This window comes from Psammomys obesus, unplaced genomic scaffold, assembly GCF_907164565.1.
Source record: "Psammomys obesus unplaced genomic scaffold, mPsaObe1.curated_primary_1811, whole genome shotgun sequence".
Classification (NCBI taxonomy): Eukaryota; Metazoa; Chordata; class Mammalia; order Rodentia; family Muridae; genus Psammomys; species Psammomys obesus.
Genome location: NW_026592732.1, coordinates 4,290,902 through 4,317,268, shown reverse-complemented (window position 1 = coordinate 4,317,268; position 26,367 = coordinate 4,290,902). Strand labels below are relative to the sequence as shown.

The 26,367-nt window shown below is 39.9% G+C and overlaps 1 protein-coding gene across 2 annotated transcripts in view; it reads right to left on the bottom strand.

Annotated features, from left to right (window-relative positions):
- Nucleotides 1–15,884: 15,884 nt before the first annotated feature.
- The window catches only part of Pdgfd (platelet derived growth factor D), a 221,001-nt gene continuing 210,518 nt past the window's right edge, over nucleotides 15,885–26,367 (bottom strand). For both annotated transcript variants that reach the window (XM_055615397.1, XM_055615398.1), the window contains exon 7: nucleotides 15,885–18,346. In XM_055615397.1, the coding sequence (XP_055471372.1) occupies nucleotides 18,221–18,346 (126 nt within the window). In that variant the 3' untranslated portion in view covers nucleotides 15,885–18,220. The remainder of the gene's footprint in view (nucleotides 18,347–26,367) is intronic.

The following is a 26,367-nucleotide window of genomic DNA, read 5'->3' as shown; positions in this document are numbered from 1 at the left end:
GAACACATATGTAGAGGTGCATGTTTGTGTGTATCTGTTTATATGGAAGCCAGAGGACAACCTTGGCTTTCATCCTTAGGGCATCATCTACTTCTCTTGAGAAAGGGCCTCTTATTAAATTGCATCACACTGGTTAGGCTGCACAGCCTGGCCAGTGAGCCCTAGGGGTCTTCTTGTCCCTGCCTCCTCTGTGAAGGAGATCCTGAGAGTTTGGCACCGTGTGCTGGTTAGTTTGTTTTCTTTCTTAAAATTTATTTCTCTTCAGTGGTGTTTTTCCTGCATGTATGTCTGTGTGAGGGTGTCAGATCCCCCTGGACCTGGAGTTGTAGACAGCTTTGAGTTGCCATGTGGGTGCTGTGATTTGAACCTGGGTTCTCTGGAAGAGCAGCCAGTACTCTTTAACCGCTAAGCCATCTCCCAAGCTCCAGTCAGCTTATTTTCTACTTGATACAAGCTGGAGTCATCTGAGGGGATGCATCCATCAGATTGGCTTGTAGACAAGACTGTGGGTAATTTGTTGTTTAATGGTTCACACAGGATGGCCATGCCCATAGTAGGCAGTCCTATGTCTGGACAATTGGTCCTGGGTTGCTTAAAAGGAAGAGGATGGCAAGCCATGGAGAACAATCCAGTGTGCAGTGCTCCTCCATGGTCTTGACTTAAGCGCTTGCTTCCAGGTTTTTGTTTTGAGTTCCTGCCCTTACTTCCTTCAGTGATGGATGTGATTAGGACTTGTAAGCCAAATTAGACCCTCTTCTTTCCTTGTGGCCTTTGGGCAACAGAAATCCAACTATGACATACCACATCTGGAAGTTTTACATCAGCTCTGAGGACTGAACTCACCTATTCATGTCTACAAGGTCTCTGCAGCCTTCTAAGCACTCATCAATTGAGCATTTCCCCTAGTCCCTCCAACCAATGTTTATTTCTCATTTTAGATGCATGTATTATAAATCAAGAGATGGTGGTAACTGAGCAATGTGTCACAGATCTTCTGACTTAAAATCTCCCGGTAAAGTGATTACAATCATCTGCGACTATTAAACCCATTTGCTGCTCCCTGCTCTTTTCCCCATTAAGTGCACTTGTTGCTATTAAAGACTAAAGAGATTTGGAGTGAAGCTACAGCCGTCTAGGCGAGCCTGGACAACAAGTCTACCACCACGTGTCTCAGCCATAAATACAAAAATTTAAGAGCCTAGGATGTCTACATCATTGATAAAAATAACATATATAATCTTTTAAAAGTAATCTTTATCATTATTTCAATTGTTAAAAAAAATCTTAGGCAGGAATGGATAATTCTTTCCAAGCTTTTCTGGAAAGCTGGCTTTGCATAGAGGTAAGCCACAAATTCAGAGTTATTCTTGGTTCAATATCTACCCTACACCAGAGGCAGTAGCCATGAACTAATACTGGGAGTCACTGCCCAAGCTCAAGGCTACAGCAATGTTGAAGTAAAAGACAAAATCCGTGTTCTGTCTTCAGGTAGCTTATAGCCTGATAACAAATGTGCTTGACTGTTACATGTAACTGAAATCAATCTAGGTTGAATAAGAATAAAGTATAATCATATATATATATGTATTATATACATATATATTATATAAAATATATATGATATATATTTATATATTATATAAAATATATATGATATATATTTATATATTATATAAAATATATATTTTTATATATATTACATATATATAAAACCACTTCTTTGTATAGTAAATAATATTTAAAAAACAATAAACCATGAAGATTTTCATGGTTAAAATGAATTATAGTTTTTCTCCCCTAAATTTCAGGGGAAAGGGGGATGCCCTGTGTTTATTTTTCTTATGGATGTGTCAGAGTCTTAAGTTAATGAGATGCAATTTTAGGGAGTCAAGTGCCAAGAGAGGCAATGGCTTAATTGACTGCCTAATTTACTGTTGATTTGACACCTCTCATTTGCTCCATACTGGGCTAGGCAGTAGTTATTAAAGAGAATAAAGTTGGATTTTCTACTTTAGAAGGGCCAGAGCAGAGGGCTGCATGAATGGAATTGCACCTGGAATAGGTGTCATGAAGGCCACAGGAGCAAAAGGTTATAGAATGCTGTGACAGCAGGTATGAAAGACAGTCTAGAAGGTGGGATGGGGACAAGGACCTTGCAGAACAGTGTCCCTTGGCTGGACTTTGGTGGGTGTGCAGTGGCAGTGGGCACCTGAACTGCAATGCAGACAAAGAGTCACTAGGCCCAGACTTGAGGTGCCTTTGTTGTCCCTGGGGTGGTCCTCTTTTACGTGCATGCCCTCTACCTCGAGCAGCTGCGCACACTCCACGGGGAGGACCAGAGTCTCGAGGAAGGCCTTTGTCTCTTAGCTGTCTACAGTTTGATAAAACACTGCCGTAAACAACTCAAAAGGAGGAAATGGGTAATTTGGCTTGTGATGACAGGCACATCATTCCACACTCAACTGGTTCGATGGTGCTTAGAACTGGAGCAAAGCAGTAATTGTAGAATGAGGTTGTGGCGGATGAAGGTGTTCATTTTATAATTTACAGAAAGCAAGGGGACAGGAACAAGACATGCTTTTCCAGGGCATGCCCCAGTCACCTGCTTATCCCCCTATCTCACCTCTTATATTTTCTCAGTTTCTCGCTCTGCGAGTGGGCCACTCAGCTATGAACCAGTCAACTGATTAGGTCAGAGCCATCATGATACAACCAATTTTCCAAAACCTGATCTCTGAAATTTGCTGTACTGATGTCTAAGCTGATGAGTGTTTAGGGAAACTTGGCAGCTCCAGCATGGAAGAATGACTTCTCAAAGGCCTGTGAACCAGCATAGCGCAGTACCATCTCCTATTTTTTTTTTTCTTTTCAAAATGGGCTTTGTAAAAGAATGAGGATGACTGGGAATCAAAATGGTCAGAGTTCATGATATACTTGAATTTAAAAAATGTCATTACAAAATCTATCATTTTGTACAATATACACTAATAATTTTTTAAAAATAAGGTTTCTTTAATGAATTAAATGATATAAGTTAATATCAATAATTAATTAATGATATGAATACTCAAAATTCTCCCAGTACATTCTCAATATGTGCTATCTCCCAATGACTGAATCAATAGTATTAAATGTTTTGGGCTCCTGGTCACAGTGGGTGTGTGCCATATAACATCGCCCAGAAGCCTTAAGGCTTTCTTATGGATGTCATGGTTCAATCTTCTCTGTAGAAGAAATAAGAGGAACGACAGGCAGGAAGAACGGTTGAAGGACCTAAGCCTAAATTTAAAAACTTCTTCTGCCTAATAGGTTACATGCATCTTAATAGCATCCCTTCTGTGACGGGACCTTAGGTCTGTGGGCACTTAGATCTGTGGGTCTTGCCTGTGGTGGTTTGAATCAGAATGGCTCCCCCCATAGGTTCATAGATTTGAAGGCTTAGTCACCAGGGAGTGGCACTATGTGAAAAGATTAGGAGGTGTGACCTTGTTGGAGGAAATGTGCCATGGTAAGGTCTTTAAAATTTTTTTAATTTTTTTATTAATAACAGTTTATTCACTTTGTATCCCACCTGTAGCCCCCTCCCTTATCCCCTCCCAATCCCACTTTCCCTCCCTTTCTCTACCCATGCACCTCCCCCAGTCCATTGATAGGGGTGGTCCTCCTCCCTTCCATCTGATCCTAGTCCATCAGGTCTCATCAGGAGTGGCTGCATTGTCTTCTTCTGTGGCCTGGTATGGCTGCTCCCCCATCAGGGGGAGGTCTTTTAGCCATCCCTACATCTCTGCTAATTCTGTTCTCAGGGTGACCCACTGTTTCACTCTGATGCCCCTACCACAGCTTTATTGTCATGATAAGGTCTACCCTCTCTAAGGACAGAATAACTCCTCCCTTCACTAAGTTACTTCTTGTCAGACATTTGATCTCAGCAAGAAGGAACATAACTAATTTTAACATTACACCTGGGAGAGACCTGCATACAAAAACAAGTCACAAAGAAGCTCAAAATGTACTTTCTGTATTTTTGTAATTTAAATTTAAGCCACACTGAATCATACATATTTATGAGGTATTGTGTAATATTTCAGTACATGTGTATGCTATAGAATGTGTAAATTAGTCTAAAGCATATGTGTCTTCTCAGATATTAATCATCCCCCATAGTGAATATTCAAACTACTTTCTTCAATAATTTGAATACACACATATCTCTAAGGCATGTCTTTTGAATTTTAATATATTCATTTTGTACATAATGATGAGTTTCCTAGACATGTTCATTCAACCTGCAGAACAGAGGGCAGCCACCAATGAGTGCTCCAAAAGACCCGTGTGTGTTAGCACCCGTGTTCCCTGTGATGCATGCGTGTTGTGTGGGGTACGAGTGAGCGTGCCCATCCACGTGGGGAAGCGTGTACAATTACCCACACAAATGTGGATAATAATCTTTTGAGACTAGACCTCTCACTGAACCTAAGGCTCTTCAATTCAGCGATCTCTGGGATGCTCCTGTCTCTGACTCCCAGGCTTGGGGCTAAGTGCCCCCAGGGCTGTGCGCTGCTGTTGGCGCGGACGTTGTAGTTCTGGATTCAGGGTCTCTGTTTTGGCATGGCGACCGCTCTTTCCCACTGACCCAGCCCCCCACCTGGAGGAACTGTGTCTTAAGGGGAGGGCGGCGGTACATATTTATTACCTATCAGCGTGTCCTGTGTGACAAGAGACAGCCAAGATGGTGTCAGCCATTGTGGTATTCTGAGCACGGATCCAAGTGCAGGACCTGAAACATGGGCAATTCTCAAAAAAATTATTAAGTGAATTTATGAAAAAAAAATCCTATTAAAAAAACTAAATATATTCTAGACACAGCTCTGTGCTGGCTATTTAGCTTTGTCTCATTTCCTTTGTTCTATTTTGAGATTCAATTTAAGCCTGTAATATTCACAGTTCTGTGGTTTTTATTCTATTTTCAATTTCTATGAGAATAAAAAAGGAAGGCATGAGCCTGAGACTTATGTGAAAGCTTATGTCGTTGGTTAAAATGTCTGTTGCAGAAATGTTTCTTCTGTGGGTAAAACAGGAAATGACTTTACTTCCTTGTACAGCTAAATGTGGTGAGCTTGGGGTATTGGAATTTAGTGACATTTTTAGTTTGTTTTTGACTCCATTTTTGGGAGAATAGTTGACTGAAATAGTTCCTCCCTCCCCTCAAGCACTCCATTTACTGGTTCTCTGGTTTGGTCCGGGCTGCAGAGTGCACTCTATGTGTCTCAGCAGGGCTAATTTGTTTAGCACTTCTGGTCCGAGCTTCATATTACACTCGAGCATCTTCACTGGGCTTGTATGTGGAAGCGAACTATCACACAGACCTTCAGCTTTATTTATGAGAGAACCAAATTGTATTTAGTGTTTGGATGAGGTCTAAATAAAGAACCACAATGCACTTTCTCTTCTGTGTCTTACCTTCCTTCTCTATTTGTCTTTTCTCAGTTCTCTCCTCCAATAGCCTATTTTCATTTTTTTTCTCATATATGTATGTGTGGTATATGGATATATGAATGTGTAATGCAAGTGTGCCTGCATGTTGAGACCAGGCATAGACACTCGGTGTATTTCTAGTTGGCTCTCCGTTGAGTGCTCACCTAATAGAGGGGCCAGCCAGCTAGCTCCGGGATCTGCCTCTCTCTGACACACCAGTTCCCTAACATTATAGAGGTGGCAACCACACAAATCTCTGTTATGTGAGTGCTAGGGGTTGAATTTAAGGGCGCATGCTTGTGTGGCTGACATCTTACCAAGGAAAGAATCTCTTTATGTCCACTTTAATTTAACAAAATGAATTTGGGGAATAACCATGGCGATTATTTCAATGTATTGAAGGCAAACTACCCAGGAGTCCCAGATACCATTAAAAAAATACCTGGTAAAATTAGGTAATATAAGATGTAGTGAAAGATAAAACTCCTTAAAAAACTTGAGATTCTCTTGCAATGCCTCCTCACCACCACCTCTCACTTAGACTTCAGCATTTGCAGAGGAATTCAACCTTGGAATCTCTTCTGAACTCTCTTTCCCTGACATTCTACTTTTAAAGCTTTGTTTCCCAACTGTATGGAAACTGATATTCACTTTCCCATACTTGGCCAGAAATGGAGCGATCGCTCCCTGATGAGCATGCCAGTGTCTCCTGCACCAGTGTTTCTTGCATGCCAGTGTCTCTCTGAGCACCAGAGAGACCTTGTACTATCTTGCCATATTGCTTTATGCCCCTGATCAAAACTAAATGCTCCCTCCAGTGGTGACAATACAAATTCCTTATTCTTCCCTGTTGCCCTCCACTTGACTGGCTCAACATCATATACTCACCTGATAGGCTTGACATGATTTGCCCTGTTTTCTTTGAACTTTCTTTTTAAGCATCTAGCTTCTACCTCCTCCACTTTGGCCCTCCTTTTGTTTTTCACACCATTCCTAGCTTATTTCTACCTCGAGACTTTGCCTTTTCTGTTCCCTTTACCTAACATGCTCTCTACTCCAATATTTTCAGTCATTATTTTCTCCCTTTCACCATGAACAAAAATATGTTGCCTCTTGAGAAAGGATTTCTGCTACATTTCTAATCAGTTCTTCTTATGAGGTTCATCATTTTATGAGGTGTGCATTTATTTTGTGTCTGCTGTGCTGCTCCTCTCCTTGTACATGGTACTCTGTGCCTAGCATCATGCTACCACACAATGGATGCTCGGTGACGGTTAGTTACCTAAATGAACGTTGACTTGTATCTTCGGCTCTGAGCTCAGTCTTGGTGTTTGGCAGAAGTCCTTTCTGAAGAATTTCTTCGATTATGCCAGCTATCCATTGAATCAGACAAGTAGTGCTGTGATGTGACAATCATTTGGACATAGATGATGTCTGGCATTTATATATACTTAATGACATTTGGCAAGTTGCATGAGTTTTTCACTGCCTCACTTTTTCAACCTTAGGAAACATATAAACACTGCTGTATAATTAAAAAAAACCTTTATGCTTTATTTCTTTGTCGTAAAGTCTACTTACTATTGAATATATGTAAGCTTCAGAAAAAAAAATCCTGGCACGTGGCTGGCAATTAAACAGCATTAGCATCAAGTCAATATCTATTATTTACAGTTTCTATTTTTGTAACTTTGCCTACCCAAAACCAAATCATGCCATGAATGTTCATAGACAGCACAGAGCAGTGAAAATGTAAATTGAGGCTAAACGTCTATATTCTACTCTCTTATCATAAACAACTGTTTTTTTTTCATATGGCTGTTGGTATAGCAAAGTTGTTACAGTGTTTGTCTAGCAATCATGACATCCAGATTTCAAATCCCAGCATCACATAGAACTGTGTGTACATGCTTGTAATCCCAACACTCCGGAGATAGAGCAAGAGGACCATAAATTCAGCATAATCCATCCTAGGTTATATATCACAAGTTTGAGATCAGCTTGCATTACATGTGAACCTGTTTCCAAAATAAATAAGCAGGCAACTTCTATATTCAAAGAATGCAAGTGGGTTTCTTAATCTTTTTCATACTCTTTGTTGATTTTGCTATTTAAATTATCTTCCAGGAGACTGCAGGTCTACAGCTGCCTTGGGTTCCCAAGGGCACGGCGACTATGCCATATGTCATAATAAAATTACACATGCTAGGAAGCTTTGTTGAGTCCTGAGTTACAGCACCATTAGTTATAGATTCAACACTAGTCTATCACCAATATTTAGTCAATAAGGTGTCCCTTAACAGAAACTCATAAAACCACATTGCACACTGACTAGCTGACAAATATGCTGTGACCAGTGGCTCAAAAGAACCCAGCTCTATACTTCTTCTAGGAGTTATGGCAGAGCAGTTCCCAGTGCAGTGGTCAGGGCAGCTTCAAGGAACACTGCTTGTTCCAAGTAACCAGCACTAACTATACTTCCTTCCTTCCAGGCATTAATCACTGACTGTAGACAGTAGTCTTCATTGCAATCCTATTCTCCCCCACCCCCCTTCAGAGGGTCTCAGCGGACTCAGTGATCTATCATTTGAGGTTTGCAGAGTCCAACAGAGAGACATGCCCAGACAGCAGGACCAAGAGAGGCAATGGGATCCCTCAGACCTGTGGCCACTGCAAAGCGCCCATGTCATCTCCCCTCATTATGTCTGACATTTTATGGAAGTTTTGTTCCAAGGCCAGAGGCATGAGTTCCAACAGCCATTGGTTTTCAGATTCTACCATACTCCAAAGAGAAACTGATTTTTTTCTCGGGTTCATAATCTAAAGAAAGCTTGGTTTGTGTGCCCCTTTCTGAGAGATTTTACTGTAACGCCCCTTTTATTTGTTATTCTGAATTTGTTATGCTGTAGATGTAGACTGGATGAGAAAAGAAAGTCCCCATAATACATAATTTTAAAATACTAGATGTACAGAAAAGAAGAAATATTAAAGGTTGCATGGGGAAAGACCAAGTAAAATGTAAAGGCAGATCTATTAGAATAATACCTGACTTCAGTGAAGACTCCAAAAACCAGTAGAGTCTGGACACATGTGCTGCAAACTCTAAGAAACTGCAGATGCTAAGCTAGAAAAGTATACACAGAAAAACTTTTAATCATGATAGATGGGAAAAGAACAGATTCCACAACAAAATAAATGCAAGCAATTATCTATCTACAAATTCAGCCTCGTAGAAAGTGCTAGAAGGAAAACTTCAACCTAAAGAAGTTAGTTAAATCCAAGAAAATCCAAGGAATAAATAATATCAGAACAGCAAATCAAAAGAGAAGGTAGGAATCCACAGTACAAGATCAAAACAATGGGACTCAACAATCACTGGCCATTGGTGACTCTCAACATTTGTGATCTCAATTCCACAATAAAAAGACACAGATTAACAAAAGGGAGACAAAAGCAGGATTCATCCATCAGCTACATCCGAGAAACATACCTTAACATCAAGGATAGACATCACCTTAGGGTAAAAAGATGAAAAAATATTTTAGGCAAATGGACATAAGAAGTAAGCTGGTGTAGCAATTTCAATACCTAGCAAAAATAGACTTCAAACCAAAACTAATCAGAGGGAATAGAGAAGGACACTACATACTTAAAAAAAAATCTATCAAGAAAAGATTACAATTCTTAACATTTCTACACCAGTACCCAAGGGCACCCAAGTTCATAAAAGAATCACTACTAAAGATTGAATCACTTATTGACCCTCACACACCGATAGCGGGTAACTTCAATACCCCACTCTCACCAACAGACAGGTCATCCTGAGAAAAACTGAATGGATAAATGTTGGAGATAAGTAATGGCATAAACCAAAAGGATCTAACAGATTTTATAGAACTTTTCATAAATAAATATACCTTATTCTCTTCAGATCATGGAACTTTTCCTCTAAACTGATGACATGCTTGGATGGAAAGCAAGTCTTTTTTTTTTTTTTTTTTTTTTTTTTTTAGATTTTCCTTTTTTTTATCTTTTCAGTGATTTTTTTTTAAAATTTTCTCTTTCTTATTAGTTACATTTTGTTAACTCTGTGTCCCAGCTGTATCCCGCTCCCTCATTCCCTCCTCAACCCCACACTCCCTCCCTGGTCTCCTCCCTGCCCCTTTCCAAGTCCACTGATAGGGTATTTGACCCTGTTTTATCAGGTATCTTCAGGGCTGGCTGCAAAGTCCTCCTCTGTGGCCTAACAGAACTGCTCCTCCCCTGGGGGGGGTGTGGGGAGGTCAAAGAGCCTGCCCTTGAGATCCTGTTAGAAATAGTCCTTGTTCCCCTTACTTTGGAAAACTACTTGGTTGCTGAGCTACCACGGGCCACATCTGAGCAGAAGTTCTAGGTTATATCCATAGATGGTCCTTGGCTGAGTGTCAGTCTCAGAAAAGACCCTGTGCCTGGATATATTTGGTATGATATGGAAAGGATAGGAGCTCTACAAGGAAAGCAAGTCTTAATAAATACAAGAAAATTGAAGTAATACCCTGGATTCTGACCACCGTGGATTAAAAACACAACAGAAGCAATATAAAGCTTACAAACTCATGGAAACAACTCACTTCTGAATGAAAATGGATCAAGACAGAAGTTAAGAATGGAATTAAAACCTTTTTAGAACTGGATGAAAATGAAAACACAACATACTCAAGCTTATGGGGCACAATGAAGGCGGTTTTAAGAGGCAGGTTCATAGCACAAAGTACAAAAACAAAATTGGAGAGATTTTAACTTAACATCACACCTGAAAGCTCTAGAACAAAAAGAAGAAATCACACCGAAAAATAGGAGATGACAAGAAATAATCAAACTCATGGCTGAAGTCAATAAAACAGAAACAACAACAGCAAAAACTATAAACTATGTGGAGCTAGAGAAATAGCTCAGTTATTAAGAGTATTAGCAGCTCTTCCAGAGGACCCAGGTCCAATTTCCAGCACCCACATGGCAATTCAAAACTGTAACTCCAGTTCCAGGGTATCCAATACCCTCACACAATCATACACGCAGACACAGCACAAATGCCCTTGAAATAAAAAATAAATAAATAAAAAAGAACCAATGTATCAATGCAACAAATAACTTGGTTTTTTGAAAATAAAAAAAATTAATAAGATGGACAAATCCTTAGCCAAATTGACAAAAAGATGGAGAGAAGATCCAAATTAATAAAATATGAGATGGAATTGGGAGCATAACAGATACTGAGGAAATCCAGTGACTCATAAGATCATACTTTAAAAACCTGTACTTCAACAAATTTAAACAGATCTATAATCCCTAGTGAAATAGAAGCAGTGATCAAAAGTTAAACACCTGAAAAAAGACCAGGTTAGTGAAGAATTCTGTAAGAGTTTCAAAGAAGGGTTAATGCTTATACCTTTTAAATTATTTTACAAAATAAAACAGAAGAAACATTGCCCAATTCTTCTTAAAAAGCCACAATTATCCTGATACATAAACCACACAAAAATCCAAAGAAAGAAAATTATAGAACAATTTCTCTTATGAACACAGATGCAAAAATACATGTAAACTGAATAAATGAACACATCAAAAAGATCATACAGCATGATCAACAAGCCTCATCCCAGAGACACAGGGATGGTTCAACTATAGTAATTTGATAAATATAATACATCATACAATCAAACTGAAAGAAAATAAATACATGATCATCTCATTAGATGCAGAAAAGGCCTTTGACAAAATCCTATACCTCTTTATGATAAATGCTCTGGAGACATTAAAGATAAAAGGAACATGACTCAAAATAATGAAGGCAATTTACAGCAAGCCCACAGCCAGCTTCAACTTAATTTGAGAGAAACCCAAAGCATTTCTCCTAAAATCAGGAACAAGACAAGATTGTCCACTCTCTCCATATTCATCCAATTATAGTACTTAATGTCTTAGCTAGAACAGTAAGACAACCGAAGAAAGATGCAAATAGAAAGGGAAGAAGTCAAGGTATCTTCATTTCAGCTTCATATAGGAATACAAAAAAAAAAAATCTCAGAATAGCTAAAACACTTCTAAAGAGTAAAAGAACTGCTAGAGGTATCACCATACATGATCTAAACATTGTAATTAAAAACAGCATAGTATTGATATAAACACACTTTGAAAAATGGAAATGAGCTGAAGACACAGACATAAGTCTACATGACTATGGACACCTGATTTTTTTTTTTATGAAGAAGCCAGAAATACACATTGGAACAAAGAAAGCAGCTTCAACAAATGGTGCTGGTCAAACTGGACATCTGTATGTAGAAGAATACAAATAGGTCCATACTTACGCTGTACAAAACACAACTCTAAACAGATCAAAGACCTTCAACAGAAAACCAGATACACTGAACCTAAAAGAAGAGAAAGTAGGAACAGAGTTGAACTCATTGGCACAGGAAATGGCTTTTCTAAAGTGCCTTTAACAGGCACTGAGATCAATAATTAATAAATAAGACCTCATAAAACAGAAAGTTCTGCAAAGCAAAGGACACCATGATTTGGACAATCTGGCAGAATCAGAACAGATTTTTTTCTTATCAACTATATATCCTATATAGGGGTGATATCTAAAATATATAAAGAACTCAAGTCATCAAGACAACAAAGACATCAAGACATCAAACAAACAACTATCCTGATTATTAAAAAATGAGGTACAGACATAAAACGAGAAATTTTGTTTTTTGTGTGTGACAGGGTTTCTCTGCGTAACTTTGGCTGTCCTGGACTTATTTGTAGATCAGGACTGGCCTCGAACTCACAAAGATCTGCATGCCCCTGAAAATCACTTAAAGAGATGTTCAATGTTCTTAGCCATCAGGGAAATGCAGATTCAAATTACTTTGAGATTTCTTATGCCACCCAGAATGGATAAGATTAATTAAAAAAAAAGACAAGAAATACTGGTGAAGATGAGGAACACTCATCCATTACTAATTGGAGTGCAAACTTGTGCAGCCACTATGAAAAATCAGACTTTCTGTTCCTCAGTATGCTGGGAACTGACCTACATCAAGATTCTGCTTTACCAGTCTTAGATATATACCCAAAGGACCCTTCATTATGCTTCAGAAATACTTGCTCAACCATGTTCACCGATGCCCTATTCCTAATAGCCAAAAATTGGCAACAACCTAAATGTCTGTAAACAGATGAATTGTTATGGCAAATGTGGTACATTTACATAATGGAATATTACTCAGCAATTAATAAATATGAAATTCACAGGTAAATGGATGGAACTAGAAAATTAAAACATCTTGGGTGAGATAACCCAGATCCAGAAAGACAAATATGTCATGTATTCAACTAGCTATTTAGTCATTGATATCAAGCTATAATCTGTATAACTACACAGGTTAAGATAAAGAGGCTGGTGGGAGTGATGGCTCTCCCTAGGAAGGGGAAACAAAATAGATAGTTATGGATGGATTGCAGGAGACAGGGTGAGGGATGCTGATATGGGAGTATCAAATGAGGAGAGAAGAAGAGAGGGTGATGGGGGTTGAGGGTGGCAATATGGGTAGAGGTAGCTAAAACTAAGGGCCATTTGAGGGGTGTGGTGGTTTGAATCAAAATGGATGGCAAATAGGCTCATAAGAAGTGGCACTATTAGGAGGTGTGACCTTTTGAAGTAGGTGTGGCATTGTTGGAGGAAGTGTGTCACTGGGGGCTGCCTTTGAGGCCTCAGATATGCAAGCCTGGCCACCGTGACTCAGTCTCTACCTGCCGTCTACAGATCAAGATGTAGAACTGTCAGTTCCTTCTCTAGCACCATGTCTGCCTGCATGCTGCCATGCTTTCCTCTGTGACAATAATGGACTAAACCGCTGAACTGTAAGTTGATCAAAATTAAATGTTTTTCTATATAACAGTTGTCATGGTCACGGTGTTTCCTCATAACAATAAAACCCTAAGACAAGGGTTTGTTTGGAAACCGAATACAGTAAAAACTTCCTAAAACATACATTTATGAAAGTGATCTAAACAAAATTAATTGCTAAATAGTGTGGGAGATAGAGCCATAACTGGACATCTCTTGTCACCAAATGAAGGTTCTTGTACCCATACCCAAAGCTACCTGGGTGGACAAGAACCTGGGACTAGATAGCCCAGAGCCCTAGGGTAAAATCAAATTCTACTAAATGACGTACCAAAAAAATGATTCTTAGTAATGTTCTTTTATACTTAAAGATCAGTGCCTTGCTCAGCCATCTTCATGTTCCTGCAGAAGATGAGAACAAACACAGAGACCCACAGCCAGACAATGTGCATAGATTGAGAGACCTTGTCCCACTTAGCCCTAAATGGGATGTCACCATCAAATATCTCCTTTCATGGCTCAGAGAAGAGGCTGAAAACGAGTGTGAGAGCTAGAGGGGATGGAGGGCACCAAGAAAACAAGACTTCTAAGCAAAGCAGGACCCAACACACATATAAATTCACAGAGACTGTGTGGCGGCATCCACAGGGCCTGAACCAGATGAGGTCCTGATGTTGAGAAGAAACGTGGGCACATGTCCTAGCCCAGAGGCCAACTCCAGCTAGTAACCACCTGAAAATGAAAACTAGTTTCTCCAGGGACGTCTCACTGGGGAAATAAACTACTCTTAAGGATAGGCCATGCCCAGCAGTCGATGGCCAGGATAAAATTAACTCAAAGGTGTCTTTGAAGATTCTTTGTCTCTTAATGTTGAACTAAAGCATTCTTTTTTTTTTTAACTGTTCAGATCCTTTGCATGTGTATTATTGGTTCTAGTTTTGTGTTTTTATGAGATTCATGCATGTGCAAATTTGTGTGTGTCTGTGTCTGTATGCGTTTCTTATGCTTTTCCTCTGGCTATTTTAGTTCTGTTTGTTTGTTTTGTTATGTTTTTATCTTACTGTGTTTTACTTAATTTAATTATTATCATTTCTTAGGTGCCTTTTTTTCTAAAGAGAGATAGAAAGTGTGTGGTTCTGGCTCTGGTTGGGAAGAGAGCTGCAGAGCAACTGGGAAGAGGGAAGAGGGAGGGGGAAGGGGAGGAGACACAGTAATCAGAATATATTGTGTGAAAAAAATTATTTTCAATAAAAGAAAAATACAACTTCAACAGAAAAACAAAACCACTTAAATTAAGCAACTTCTTTTGCTTACCCAGTACTGTCTATTTGATCTGACACATCTCAGGGGGTCTTTTATATTTATAGACCTCCGCAGTGTTCAACTTGATCTCTTAAAAACAAACAGGATGTGAGTGAATGGCAATAAAACCAATGCATTATAAATATTCCATTTCCAGCATATTACATTGGGATACCAATAAACAAAAATGTATTTTCCAGAATTTTAGCAATGAATACTAATCTGTACATTTTACTTTAATGCTGTAACTTAGGAGCCTATAAATGGGAGCCATTTGGACATCTGTTGAGTTAGTGGTGGAGTAAAACTGGATACATGTTCATTTTAGGAGATGAAATTAAATTCTTAATGCACTTATGTTAAATGTTTTGCATACAGTTTTCCGATGCTTTCCATAAAAATCCAAGCTATCTGAACTAACTGTCATTCACAGTACTGCTTAATCTTTTCCAAATGCCAACTCCTTGGCTAACATGTTAGCTCATATTTCTACTGGTAAAGTTAATTCTTACCCTAAAACACATACATTTCTCTATGTATTTATTCCCTAAACCATCTGCAGCCATCAAGCTAAAAGCAAGGTTTCACTGAGCTCTTTGCAGCTGCCAGGCTGTCTCCAGCATGATGACATCTGAAAGCAAGCATTCCTGCAGATAAGAGAGTCCTCTTTATGGCCATGGTCTGTGCTCCTTTAGGTGGTTTCTCTGAATGGGCAGCAATGAGCCACCAGCTGGGTGTCCAGTCATAAGCACAGGGGGAAAAAAGGTAAGAGAAAGATGTGGCTGTCGTGAACAGGATGGGAACTCTTAGGTGGGCAACGTCAGAGGAAAATTCACTTGAAAGACCTACTGGGGAAAGAAACACAGAAGAAGCCAAGACCACCAGCAGACACACACACACACACACACACACACACACACACACACACACACAGAGAGAGAGAGAGAGAGAGAGAGAGAGAGAGAGAGAGACAGAGACAGAGACAGAGAGAGACAGAGAGAATGAGTAATCCCACCTCAGCTGTGAGGCAGAGCATGAAGGCCTGTGGGCTAGGAGCAGGCACTCCCTCCTTCAGAAACCACCCATCTTGTCATTCCAGCTAAGTGCTTTGTGAAAGTACCTTTGTAATATTGTATACCTTTTAAAATTGCAATTCACTACTAAATAATGGAGCAGTTTTGTTCAAAAGCAGTATTTATTTTTTATTAAGATAAGAGGCACATTACATTTCTATAGAAAATAATGTGAGAGGAAAAGCTGCATGTTACTGATATGACAAAAAAAAATCACAAAAGCCCTCCACTTATGAAAGTGTTTTGCCCTATAAGACCATATGAAATGAGAGGCATTATTCCAAGTGAGTGATGTATGCAGAACTGTATATTTATTGGGTTGTTTTGAAATGTAATTTGTACAATGGTTTGTTTTTTATTTTTACTTCTTTGATAGCAATGGAACAGATTTATTTGATACATGTTGGATGTGCAATAGATAACAGATAACCAAGGGAGAGGGTTTAATAAAAACACTCCAGAAAGAAAAGGCAACATAGGTGCACATGTCTGTTTACATTGCAGCTAATAAATACAAAGCCCAGCCATGGCCTGAACTGGTTCTTGCCACCAGGAAGGTTTATTGAAAACTGGATAGAGCACTCTGATGTTTTATATTCACAGCTGTGGCTGAGCTGTGCCGTGTACAATGAGTAATGGAACATAACTTGGCTTTAGTACAGGAGACCATTATTTCACAGGAAGCTTGCAAGTGCCATAGAGAGAAAAGTGGCTCCTGATTTGGGACCTGGCCTACTTCTCATTGTTCTGTGGCATGCTGGACAACTGAGCAATGCAGTATTAATTTTAATAATCCTTCGAGTAGAACTGACAGATAATTGCACAGAACCTTTAGAAGATATGTGACAATAAAAGCAGGTTTGCTGAGCCAGCAACTTGGATTGCACAGCATCATACTTATCCATACAAGTGTATCTGAACCACTCATCTGCCACTGGACTAAAGCAGCCTGTGAACAGGACTGGTACCAGACGGGTCCGGGCTCAGGGCAGCACTGGACTCACCAAAGAAATCCGTTCTTTTTTCTACTCAACGCAGGAAGAAAAATGTAGCCTCAAGCTGACTTGGTCCCTCCCAAGCATCTTGCTGTGGAGAGCAATGAACGGCGTCCCGTTTCTGGACTCAGTCTCTTTAGAATAGCTATGGAGAAGCCACTGAGGAAAAATGACTCTCATTCCTAATAACCAATGCAAAAAGCTTTCCAGTGGGAAAGCAGGACAGATGTCTTCCACGACTTACAGCTGGCTCTGTAGAGTAAGGTCAGAAGGCGTGAAAAGGATAGGCAACACACGACTGATTTCTGCTGATCCAGAAATAGATATTCAGAATCTTAAGTATAGTATTGGGGATTAACATCAATAAGAGTTAGTTGTTTTGTTAATGCACAAAAGCTTTAAGGCTATAAATGTTTGATGATGGATTGTCTAATTTAACACAAGTCCATATGTATATATTGAAAGATAAGAACCCAAAAGCAAAACATAGAAAGTTATTGGCACAGTTTGGAGAATTAAACACATTTTAAATTGTGGACCTTATTTAATAGCTCATTTAGTTTTCCAGTTATGTCAATACTCGCTTATTTCTGACTTTCTATCACTTAAGTCTTGCCGTGAATATCATGTTGAAAGGCTCGGGCATGATGCCATGCTATTCCTGAATACACTTGGTTTTCTGCAGATTTTTAGAATAAAAAATAATAATAATTCCAAAGTTCTGCTGCAACCAATTGCTTGTCTCTTGAAAGATTCATCCAATTATTTGAGCAATTCATTGAGAAGGATGCTCAGTGACCTAGCTTGCCTTGACAAAATACATAAAAGAGGATTTAATGACCTGATGTTTAACCATCATGTACTACTGTGGTGCAGTTTTGGAGACAGATACTTACTGTCCACTCTTGTAGGTGTGTAGTGCATCTCATGAAGAAAATATTTAACTACTTGCTTTCATCCCCAGAAACTACATATATTTTTCTCCTTATAATTAAGATACATACATAAGAAAGTCTCATCTTTTGTTTAATGGACAAATACCTTCTTTAAGAGAGCAAGATCCAACACATTTTATGACACAAAGTTTTAAGAGAAATTTACCTTCTCAACTTCAAAAAATATATCTTATATGTTTGACACATTCCTTACTTTAGCACAAAATTGAGTAATCATCTAATCATTTGTTTCTGGAGAACCTCAGTAAATACAGCTTTGCATCTATTTACACACATAGAGCTAGATGTGTATCTGGGTATACATACATGTCTTCACATACTGTTAATAAGTGAATTCCTATGTTTATAGATCTAGAAATTGATGATGAATGCTTTCTTTTGCCACGGCACTAACAAAGCAAGGTTTCCACTTTTATTCACTGCATTGTCGATTAGAAGCAAGTCTGGCTGTTTAGGGTTGTCAAAGGGTCCCTTATTCCCTTTTTCTTAACCTAAAGGTTATTTCAAGCATAATGTACATATGTGCACCATGTTTTATCGAGGTGGTCTCGAGCTGCAGATGCAATCACACCGCTCATGATGATCCAGCTGGATATCGACAAGAGCCATCTTCTTAGCTTTGCCTCTTCTCTTGAAATGGCCAGGCTCAAACTTCAATACCTATGGTAAGAAGTACATTTCCCGTTAGAAAGCCCTTGGGGTTCAGCCAGGTGCTGCCCACCCACTCCGTTTCTGGAGACTAGTGCGTATGCCAGCAAAAAGAGATAATGAATGAGATAAACCTACTGTTGTAGATACTGCTGGAATAGCTACACATGTAGATATTGCTGGACATAACCCCTGACCATGCAGGAGCCTACTCCTCCTGGTATAATGCCCCTGCCTCATCTTTAGCAGGAAGAAGACTTCAGTTGTCTTAGCAGGCATTAGTGATAGTCTCCTAAAGGCGTGGGTTGTGCTAAGTACTATCCAAACAGACCATTGTTCTGAACACAAAATGTGTTGTAAACAAATACAATACTAATCATATTACCACCAAGCACAGGATAATAACTTTTTGTTGTTGTTGTTGTTGTTGTCTTTTTTTTTTTCAGACTGTGCCAATATGAATAAATACTGGATTGAAGGAAAACCCTCCCCTCCTCCTCCAGAAGGGCATTAGTGGCCACAGAACTATTTTTGCGACTATATAATGCCTTTTGTACTTTAAGATCCAAATGCAACAAAAATGTTTGCACATTAATACCTGTGTGCCATTGTGTTACCCATAATAACTTTTAAAATACATAGTTTAAAATGACTTTTTCTTCTTTTAAAAATTTATTAATTACTGTTTGTTTGTAAGAGAGAGAGAGAGAGAGAGAGAGAGAGAGAGAGAGAGAGAGAGAGAGGAGTCAGTGGGAGTCAGAGGACGGTTTTGAGTAGTTTGTTCTCTCCTGCTATGAGTTTTGAGGATTGAATCGAGGTGTCAGGCTTCCAGAGAAAGCATTTTTATCCTCTAAAGCCATCTTGCTGGTCCCTAAAATAATTTTACAAGTCATTAGTTAAAAACAAACAAAACTCTAAGCCTTCTTTTCTGCTGTAGGCTTCACGGAACCAAACACAGTCCCAGGAACATACACTTGGTAACACCACAAACTCATCTTCATAGCTTATTCACAGTCCATTTCTTGTCTTCTTTATGTACACAGGTTTCCTCTATGTCTTACTTGTTTCTTTCATCATCATGATACAAATGAACAATTATTTAGCACCTTATTCTTTTCCAAAAATTTGTACAGCTTTCCCCAGTTTGGGCCATTGTTGCATGATGGGAGGTGTTGGCTGTGCCTGTTTCACTGATTCCACAGGCAAGGCTTTAATGGCAGGGAAGTCCCTTGTCTACCGTCTTCTGGCGACATGGGCCCTGCGCCAGGATATTCTCTCCTAGTGTCTAGAAATGTTGACAAAATGTCTCTGTGATACACCTGCGATTTCCTTGTGCATGTAAAGCTTTGCCTGAATCTAAGTGTGCAGTGCAGTGAAAGCTTCCCATGCTTTGCTGGGCACCCTGTGCACCTCACTGAAGACCACACGGGGGAATGTCCTTTAATGTCTGCATAACTTCCCATGGCTTCTCTGCAATTCTACATTATAAATTGTGTTCTCAGACATCTCCTTGCTCTCAAAAAGTGCTGAAAGTCTTAGCCAAACCCAGAGTGTATATTAGGAATAAATGTGCGGAGACTCCTCAACACTGAGTACCCCCATCTGCAGTCCCCTTTAGCAATACTGTTTCCTGGGCCCTCCAGTGAGGCAGCGACCAATCCAGTGTTTTTATGTCCATTACAGTGAGGAGCCTGCAGTTTGATCCAGAAGAATGATTCCAAAAATAGATGAATGAAGAACCATGCTCCAGTTCAAATGACAATTTTATAAAATATTGTATCACTATTTTCTCCAATGAGTCTATGCAATGATGTGTGCATATTCTGAATCACACAATTCTGCATGAATTCTTAGGTTCTCCCAGTTAACTGGATTGTAAAAGCTCGTGTAAGCATGGCAAACATTAGCACCAACATTGAGTATGTCCTAGATACCAGATCCTGTTGTAAGTGGCGTTTCAAGTATGAAATTATTTGGATTTTGCTACATGAATGAGCTCTTTTCCTAACTTAATAGGCACATTAAGATAAGGATTAAGTTACTTGCTTAAACAGGGTCATGGAGCTAGTAAGTGGGAAAACCAGAAAGAAAGAAGACCAGGGTGGCCTACACCAGTCCTTGTCCATGAAAGGTTTTACTTGTCTATCTAAGCAGCATGTTGGGAACAAAGTAGATTCAGGAAAACAGGTCTTGGTGAAGATAATGGGTACTGCGGCTTATATGGAATGTATGGAAAGTTTTCCTTTTTTCATATCTTGCCTGTGTTCTAGCTTCCAGCAAACAACGTATGACAATATGGAAGCGGCCAGCGAAATCTTCTAAAAATAAAGATCTTGTTCTTCAGTGAAAATCTAAGAAATGAATTTACTCTGGGGTATCAAGAAGCCCTGCTCATGACAAAAAAAATTCTGCCATGCTTGGAAAGAATGTTTGGGACAGGACAGGGGTTGAATCCAATTTCAACAAAAATCTCTCCAATATATTTTCCTTACTATTGACCCAGACTGTCTGCATGGAAACAGGATTAGGAGGTAACAGGGAGTAACATGATTCCAGAGAAGCTGAACATTCTAAACGTATGTGTTTGAAGAAGACTGTTATCAAGGAGTGATAGTTTTCAGTGGCAGGCTCCTGTAACATCAGAGCTCTGTTCATTTGATTTTCCATTTGATGGCAAAGTGAATGAGCAAAAGCCTAGGTATGTGTTTTTAACTGGTCTTCTGATTGTTCAGGGACTTTATCCTGTGTTTTATAATAAGCTACAAGAGCAAATATATATATATATATATATGTATATATATATATATATATATATTATAAATATATATATTTGCTGATAAGAAAAAAAATGAATTGGCAGACACTTTCTCCAGACAAGTCAAAAAAGCACTATTTGAACAGCGTGGAAATTGGACTGCTTTAGTGGCTGATCACAGTACTGATGTTCAAAGCTTTCAGACCATGTAATAGTCTTAAGTTCAGGTACACAGTATTGAAAGGATGAAGAAAGCAAGGTTGATTTGAGGGAGCATGGCAAGTTAAAAGAAAAATGAAAAGCTTTTATCAGAGAGAGCGAACTGGTGGGTTGTGGGTTATCTGGCCACCTTTAAAGGTAAGGAACCGTTGAATTAATTACAGCAGCCAAAGGAACTTGGTAATAGGTGCTATCACAAAATGCTTTTCTATTTTCCAAGCCATGATTCTCAGCTGCAAGCATTCACACAGAAATAAAAATCTGCTGAGGGGCAGCCAGCCATAGCTCAGCACCTATGGGTGAAAATGGAAATCTTGACTCCTTTGCGGTGTCTGCAAAAACCACCTGAAACCTGGAAAATTGACATGTACTAAATGGAGAGTGAGAGACCAACAAAACCAGAGATTCTCAGCTTTATAATTTTCCAATGTCACAATCACACAAGGTGTTGAGTGACAATCCTTTGTGGTGTTGCCAATAAACCAGTGAATGAGTCATTGCTATAAGGCTGTTAACACTAATAAAACAACACCAGGCAGAAAAAACTATCTACTGAGTTGAGTTCTTGTTTATTAGGAATATAAAAGAAAGTTGTTAAAACTTTGTAGCAGTTAATGCTTGGCATACAGACACAAGCACATATTTCAGGGCAAATGCATTGTGTAAACATGAATCATCAAGACTTTAAGATTTTTACCTAGCTTTGACAGCAGGTAGTATTCAACACAGAGATTCAGTTCTTTGAGAAAAACAACCAACCATGCAAGCAAGCAAATAAACAAACTCTTATTTTTGCCTCTCTATTGGCTTCTTTTACATGTAAAGACTTGATATGAATGTAGAGATTCAAGCATTCTAAGGAATGACAGGGAATTACTCCGAAACTCAGGTGTATAAAGAAAGGTAATTGGAATAGGAATAGCATTTTTCCCCTGAGTGATGACTCAACAGAGGATGAGCAGTGTGTCTGAAGTACTGACTCAAGTCTAAGACACAGAACCTCTAAAGAAAGACACACGGAGAAGTTTAAAGGTGGCGAGATCTGGGTTACAGCGAGGCTTTAGAAAATGCTTATGGCTTCTGAAAAGGCAGTCTTGACATCTGTAGATATTTGTTTCAGCTGAAAGCTTTATATTTAATTATCATGGGAACTTTTATAGAATTAAATGGTAAAATAATTTGATAGCACCTTAGAGAAACACTGTGCACATATTCAGCCTCTCCGCTGCAGGAAAACATCGAAGCTGGTTTCCTTGGGATTCTAGACATGTGTTGTTTATGACACAGGTGGGCCTTCCTGGCTTAGACAGTACCATGTCCCTTGCAGGTTTGCTAAGATTGTTGAAGAAGGTTTGGCATGATGCTAGCTGGCGACAGAAAAGGGTATGCATATGTTGCAGTATTGGAACGAAGAGCCCTTTCACTTGGCAAGTGGGTGAGCAGGGCTGAAAAGCAGTCAGCATAGAGACAGACCATTGGCTCTTACAGTTCAGTGCACACTTACCTTGTGCTTTACAGTCTCGGATGCTGTCAATCATATCCTCCCATGGAAAGAGGCACAAGCACTATTTTTGTCATTCTGAGAAGGACTAAACTCCATTTTTATATAAGCTGTCTATGTACATGCAACATCCCATACCACACCTTTATTCTTTTGCAATCACATAGCCCTTCAGCCATCAATTTCTTCCTATTGCTTATGCAATTTCAGTAGGAGATTCTGCGTGGAAGGGAAGTGGAACAGTTGATGGGCATCATGCTGTTGGCTTCTTAAAACCTTCAAGTTGCTGGCTTCTCTCTGATGAGGGGTTTGCTTGGCTAGCATGCAGCTGCTGTCTGGTGGGTCAGGGCTTGAAACTAGATCATTTTGCTTCCTGCTTGGCCATTTTCCTGCCCTGGTCCTCTCTTTCAACAGGGAAATTGGAATGACACATGGTTCCTCCGAAAAATTAGAAAGGCTCTCCATCAGCTCCAGGGATAGTGGTTACAGAAAACTGATATCAAAATTCCCTTGAACTTTCATGGTCCTTACTTAACATTCATGACCCCAATCTTTACTACTGCCTTTGAAGAGGGAATAAAGTCTGTGTTCTTGGTCTCTTTAGGTTTCATTTTGCAATGTTAAGTATCAGTTTTAGTAACAGAATTTCTAAACATGTAAAAAGTAACAGAACATTTCTTTCAAATCTTCAGCCAAGATTTAACCTCTCAGTCCTGTACTGTAGACTCACTCCTTCTTTGAGCCCTTTGTCTTCAGTACTACATCTTATGACTCACCGCTCATTCTTACCAAATAGATTAATGGCATTATATTACTCTTATGAATCTTGTACTTCAGGGATAAATGACCACCTGCATCTTGTAATCTTCACACTACAATCAGATGCTAGTTTTTAATATAAAATTCTACATTAACATACAAAAAGGCAAGGATGCTCTAGATGCCATAAATCAGTGCTTCTCAGGCTGAGGGTTGTGACCCATTTGGGAGTCAAATGACCCATTTACAAAAGTTTCCTTAGACCAGAGGAAAATAGTTACACGATATTATATTATATCAGGAAGGTTTTTACATCATATTCCATAACAGTAGCAAAATTATAGCTATGAAGTAGCAATGAAAATAATTTTATAGTTGAGGAGTTAGCCCAGCATGAGGAACTGTCTGTGTTAAAGGGTGGAAGCATTAGGAAGGTTGCCAACCACTGCCATAAACCTACTATCAACAGAAAAGCTCTCTCAGCTCTATACGACATGGTATCTACTAGTCCACGTGGCAATTTACATTTCAATTACTTAAAATGGAATTAAATGTAAAACTTGAGTTTCTTTCTGTATTATGCAAATGTCAGATGTTCTACAGTCATAGGTCAAGTTATTCCTCCCTCACTCTGCCTTGGGCTGTGCTGATATGCAGAACTCATGTGTTGTAGATATAAACTCGTTTTTGTTTGGGTCCCAGGTGTGGGATGTGGAACTGATTCAGATGGTCCACAGCAGCAGACTATTTGCCTCATGCGGGCTCTGAAAAGAGCTCTTTGCCAGCTGCAGGTAGTTTGAATCTGAGGACTCTGGAGAGAGAATAAATGTCAGAACCCATAGACTGTGGGGTCAGAGAGAGAACAAAGCTGCTCCTGCTTCTCCCTTGCTACTCTTGGTTGCTGTTGTGAGACAAGAATTGAAGGTCTACTGAAACGAGGATTGTACTGGCTCCAAAGAACCCAACCATCCTTACCAGCAGGAAGCATCTAAGAGAGAACTGTACCCCCTCTCCCACTAACGCTTTCTCTTTCCTACCTGGTGTTGGGATGTTGGAAGGGATTGGGGTGGAGTAGGGAGAGAAAGATATAAGAAACATCAATAAAAGAGTTTAAAAGTATGCCAGCACTCATGCTTTCACCATAGCAAGTTCTGCTGGACAGGGCATACAGCTAAGCTAGTGTGTATGGTTTGTTTTTATACCAGTTTGCCATATCCTAATCAGAGTTGTGAAATAAACTGAGGAACTATCTTACTTGCCTTAGTTGACTTGTGAAGACACAGCCCAGATATGCCCTGTTAGCCTCGCAGACTAAGTGTGTCTTTTCCTAAGCATTTTTATGGTGTTGTTGTTGATATCAGAACCAGCATTTCCAATTTGCAGGTTTGAATAAAGAACATTTGCTGCCCAGGAACCCTACAAGTGTTCGGTGCCACATTAGAATGACTGAGGCAACCAAAATACACTTACTTAATAAATTCTCTCAGAAAGGCAAACTGGATGGACATCAGAAGAGGGAGAAAAGAGGAAACAGGACAGGAGCCTATCATAGAGGGCCTCTGACAGACTCTACCCAGCAGGGTATTGAAGCAGATGCTGAGACTCATAGCCGAACTTTGGGCAGAGTACAGGGTATCTTATGAAAGAAGGAAGACATAGAAAGACCTGGATGGGACAGGAGCTCCATAAGGAGAGCAACAGAACCAAAAAATCTGGGCACAGATCTTTTCTGAGACTTATACTCCAACTCAGGACTACGCATGGAGATAACCTAGAACCCCTGCACAGATGTAGCCAACAGCAGCTCAGTGTCCAAGTGGGTTCCCTAGTAAAGGGAACAGGGACTGTCTCTGACATGAACTCAGTGGCTGGCTCTTTGATCACCTCCCCCTGAGGGGAGCAGGGCAGCCTTATTAGGCCACAGAGGAAGATAATGCAGCCAGTCCTGATGAGACCCGATAGGATAGGGTCAGACAGAAGGGGAGGAGGACCTCCCCTATCAGTGGACTTGGACAGGGGCATGGGAGGAGAAGAGGGAGGGAACAAGTGCGGGTACTGCAACTGGGATACAAAGTGAATAAATTGTAATAAAACTTTTTGAACCATTAAAAAAAATGAAAAATAAATTCTTTAGTTTTTTCAAATTTAAATTAAATTTTTATAATTTATTCACTTTGCATCCCGATTGTAACCCCCTCTCTTGTCTCCTCCTGGTCCCACCCTCTCTCCCTCTTCCCCCCTATTACTATTCCCTAGTCTTAGAAAAGGAAAGCCTTCCTCCCCTACCATTTGATTCCAGCCTATCAGGTCTCATGAGGACTACCTGCATCCTCCTCCTCTGTGGCCTGGAAAACACCGCCCCCCCCCCCCCCCCCCCCCCCCACCCCCCACCAAACCCCCCCCCCCCCCCCCCCCCGAGAGAAAAATGACCAAAGAGCAGGCAACAGAGTCTAAGCCAGAGACAGAACCTGCTCCCATTACTAGGGAACCCACTTGGAGACTGAGCTACATGTATACACTGTGCTGAGGGCCTAGGTCTTCCCCATGCATGGTCCTTGGTTGGTGCATCAGTCTCCGCAGGGCCCTGGGCCCACATTTGTTGGCTCTCTTGGTCTTCTTATGGATCTCCTGCTCTGGGTCATTCTCTTCCCCCAGTCCTTTCTACGACTCCCTGTGCTCTAGGGAATCGAAGCAGGCAGATGCCAAACTTTGGGAAAATTCTCTCTCACACACACATCTTTTCCTATTCCTTACACACACACACACACACACACACACACACACACACACACACACACA